The 4,046-nt window shown below is 43.0% G+C and overlaps 1 protein-coding gene across 1 annotated transcript; it reads right to left on the reverse strand.

The window, feature by feature from the left end:
- hoxc4a (homeobox C4a) lies at window positions 1-3,692 on the reverse strand. Its single transcript, XM_007239354.4, has 2 exons — window positions 1,754-3,692; window positions 1-1,083 (listed from the first exon to the last, which is right to left on the reverse strand). The coding sequence occupies exons 1-2, from the start codon at window positions 2,187-2,189 to the stop codon at window positions 710-712; spliced, it is 810 nt and encodes a 269-aa protein (XP_007239416.2). The 5' UTR covers window positions 2,190-3,692; the 3' UTR covers window positions 1-709.
- Between the last annotated feature and the right edge of the window lie 354 nt (window positions 3,693-4,046).

The raw sequence follows: 4,046 nt of genomic DNA on the forward strand, positions 1-4,046 counted from the left end.
TATAAAACTAATAGACACTTACTTTTATTGACCAATATGATTATCACAAATACACTAAACTCGTTTTATTGCATCTCACAATAATCTGCTTTAATAGCCTAAACACAACCTCATCACAACAAAACTAAATGATAATTTAAAATCTTAACCTTGTTTCCCCATTCGACAGTGAACCCAAAGCATGTTCTTTTCAGATCAACAAAGACGTTTCAAGATCAGTAGCTTATGGATGCCATGTCGTCGATAGTGTTCTTCATTTACAGTAGAAAAGGAAAAAAGTCCGCCCGCCAAATCTCCCCAATCTCCCCGTCCAGTCTCAAGTGTGTGAAATAAATAGAACAATTGTGCACTTCACCTTGGCAGCCGGGCTCATAGAGGCCCCTCAATAACATTTGAATATTGTGTCCATATAACCTGCTTCGTCCGAAAACAATGTTTATCTGGAACAAAATGGAATAAAAACATTCCTGCTTTCAGTTTCGATAAATTAAACCCTGTATCGCGTAAAAAGATAGGTATTCGCAATAATCCATGCTATATAACATGCATTTTATATAACTGTGGACTTAAAGCAAACCCTCAGACGCACAAAAAAAGCTACAAAAACAAACAAACAAACAAAAAAAAGAAATATATATTATGTTCTATAAATAATGAGTCATTTTGGAGCTCGTTGCTGTTCCTGTCCTTCTCCGTAGCATAAGATCCCTTATAACCTTGTAATATCCTCTCCCCGCTCGGATCCGGACAGCTCGTCGTTGGCAGACAGGGTGCTGGTTGAGGCAGCCGCCACGGCGCCCGCCGCAGAACCCGCGCTGGAGCCGGAGGACATGGCCGTTGAGGATGAGGAGGACCTGACTTTGGTGTTTGGTAGCCTGTGGTCTTTTTTCCACTTCATTCGCCGGTTCTGAAACCAAATTTTGATCTGCCTCTCGGAGAGCACCAGGGAGTGCGCGATCTCGATACGCCTCCTCCGCGTTAAGTAGCGATTATAGTGGAATTCCTTCTCCAGTTCTAACACTTGCTGGCGGGTGTACGCGGTCCGGGACCGCTTGGGCTCCCCTCCATTGTAACTCGAGTTGACTGGAAAGAGTAGAAGCAAAAAAGGGGAAGGAAAAGGAAGGGGAGAAGAAAGGAGCGAGGGAAGGAGTAAGATAAACAAGCGTGTCTGGAGAAAAAAATCCGGAGAAATGGTGGCTGTAGAGAGGTAATGGAGGTGGTTGGTGGTGGTGGTGGTGATGGGGGGTTGGGGGGTATAGTAGTGATGGTGCTGATGGTGGTAGATATATCTAAAACTTATACAACTATGCGTAATGAGGTTAAATTCGCACTGAATTCAACCCTGAATTATTAATGCAACACAATAAAGCTTAGTTTTCTTTCTTCTTTTTCTTCTGGCCCCAAGTCTCCCTCCCTCTTTCACTCTTTCTGTCTTTCCCTCTCTCTCACACACATACATAACACGAGGAGCCACATGGTGATACGGCTGCCCAGAGTATACCTCGGCTATAAAATTTATGGCGGGTGTAATTACCAATGCCGAGTCGTAAATCCGCCTCAATTGTGCCATTTCAAAGGCTGCTATCCTATCGTAGCAGGGGCTGGCCGGGGAGATGATGGGGGGAAAGGGAGCAGAAAGGCAGACTGAGAGATAGAATAGATAGAAAGAAAGAGAGAGAGACAGAGAGGGCGAGGGTGAGAGTTGGGAAAGAAGGGAGAGCTTTATGGCGCGCGCACATACGAGTTCACATACCGGTGCTGACGTGAATCTTCTTCATCCACGGATAGACCACGGGCTGCTTTGCCGAAGCCGCGCTGTTGGGGTGCTCCGGGGTGGCTTGGTTGCAGGCGGAGGAGGCGGCCGGCGGGGTGGCCGGAGAGAGGGGCAACTGTGGGGGCTCGCACGAGGCTGGCTGCCCTTTTCCGAGCAGGTGGCCTGAGTGAGGTAGTCCATGTCCCCGCTGCGTGTCGGGCTCAGGGATGCTTGTACAGTTGTACTGGCGATCCTGGTAGCTTGCCCGCGGTGGAGGGTACAACTCCTGGTGGTGATGCTGGTAGCCCGCGTCCCTGGCGCGGCCGTAATATTCGGGACTGTGCTCGGGGATGTAATTGTTTTGCGAATATTCCTCACAAGGAGGAAATTTCGGATCGATGTAGTTAGAGTCCATCAAATACGAGCTCATGATCATTAATTTCTGGAGTGGAAAATAATTTTTCTAGCTTTGTCGTTTTTCTGCTCCATAAAGCCCTCCTACTAGCGAGCGACCCTGTAAAGTTACTTTTACCACGTGACGCGGTGGCCCAATGGCAGGGGGCGAAGCAGTCCCCGGATAAGGAACCGAGTCTTCTCGCTCGCGCAGACATACCTTCTATTTGCCGCCATTGTGTAGGGAATCTCTCTCTCTCTTTCTCTCTCTCTCTCTCTCTCTCTCTCTCTCTCACACGCACACACACACACACACACATACAAACTCACGCGGACACATATGCACAAACACAAACACACAAAGAAAAAAAGAGAGAGAGAAAGAGAGAGAGAGGCCCATCCTCCTTTGCCACACGTGGACCATCACCACCTTTTTCCTATTTACTTGAGAAGATTTGTAGTCTGAAAGACAGACAGCTACCAAACATGACAATGGGTTAATATAGTCAGTAGTGTAATGCAGATAAGTGAGGCTCATTTCAGGCAATAACTGCGTCTTCTAAACTTCAGACATAGTGCACCTGCTCCAGCTTTTAACTTAAATATAAGGTATTGTTAGGGTATTGAGGTACTATTATTATTATTATTATTATTATTATTATTATTATTATTATTATTATTATTAGTAGTAGTAGTAGTAGTAGTAGTAGTAGTAGTAGTATCAGTCGTAGAGTTTCGGATGTGGCATTGTATTCTATTGTATTTTCATTACAATATAGGTTTTCTTCTTCTTCTTCTTCTTCTTCTTATTATTATTATTATTAATAGTAGTAGTAGTAGCACTATGATATTCTAAATGAAGTGCATAAGCATTTTTGTTCAGCAGCTCTCTTTCTCTCGTGGAATTCTTTGGTCGTATTTCATTATTGTTATAGGCCTAGAAATGGTGTTTTAGTGTTGGCGTTTATGGATTGACCACAGCCTAGATCCGTACAGCTTTGGTGGGGAGGTTGCAATATTTTATTGGCCCATAAAAGCTGTAAATCTGTCTTTTCTAAGAGGTAATACAGCCAGCGTGTTCACACTGCACGTTAACTTTCACACAGTCACATGATCCCAAACCATCTTCAGTCACTCATCCATATCCGTTACCATACTGAATGTGAACATATCACTTTAGTGAGCGACCATTAAGTATAAATCATCCATACGCCGTTTTGTGTGAGTATAAGAGTGTGTACAAAAACGAGAGAGTGAGAAAGCAAAACCAACTTCATTTCGTGGCTTTTAAGTCGCCCATGTATTCCTGTAGAAACGTGTTTGTGATTTTTAGTTCTGGACACAAATTCGGTTCTACAGGGTACATATAGACAACTACAGAATCGTCTTTTGTTATGAGGAGCTATTTACATAAACATGGACGCAAGGGAATACAACTTGACCAGACTAATCTTAACATTCTGGACTGTTTCATTAAATGTCATATTTCTCCAGAGAACAAATGCCCTTGACATGTTCCTTGATTTTGATGGACTTTATATTATGAAGAACAAAGAAACATTGGCCTTACCATAAATGTTTAATTTGCACTCGTTAACGGGACCAAAAACTACTCCAAAGACTGAACATTTGTTATATCATCCCCTATTAATATCGGTCTAATTTAAAATGCAGCCTATTTTTTCAGCAATGTATGTATTAGTAATGGAGGTGTGCGTGTAAGTTGCATTGAGACGATATAGTCCATAGCGAAATTGTTTTTTCTCTTTCCGAATTCTTTATATCAAAAACTTGATGAAGAATAAACATTATGACCTCGTGTTCATTTCACCAGTCCCCATCAAACCAATCAGAACAACAACTTTTTTGTGATTTTTTTCACATTTGGAAAACAACGATT

The sequence above is a fragment of the Astyanax mexicanus genome, chromosome 13, assembly GCF_023375975.1.
Source record: "Astyanax mexicanus isolate ESR-SI-001 chromosome 13, AstMex3_surface, whole genome shotgun sequence".
Classification (NCBI taxonomy): domain Eukaryota; kingdom Metazoa; phylum Chordata; class Actinopteri; order Characiformes; family Acestrorhamphidae; genus Astyanax; species Astyanax mexicanus.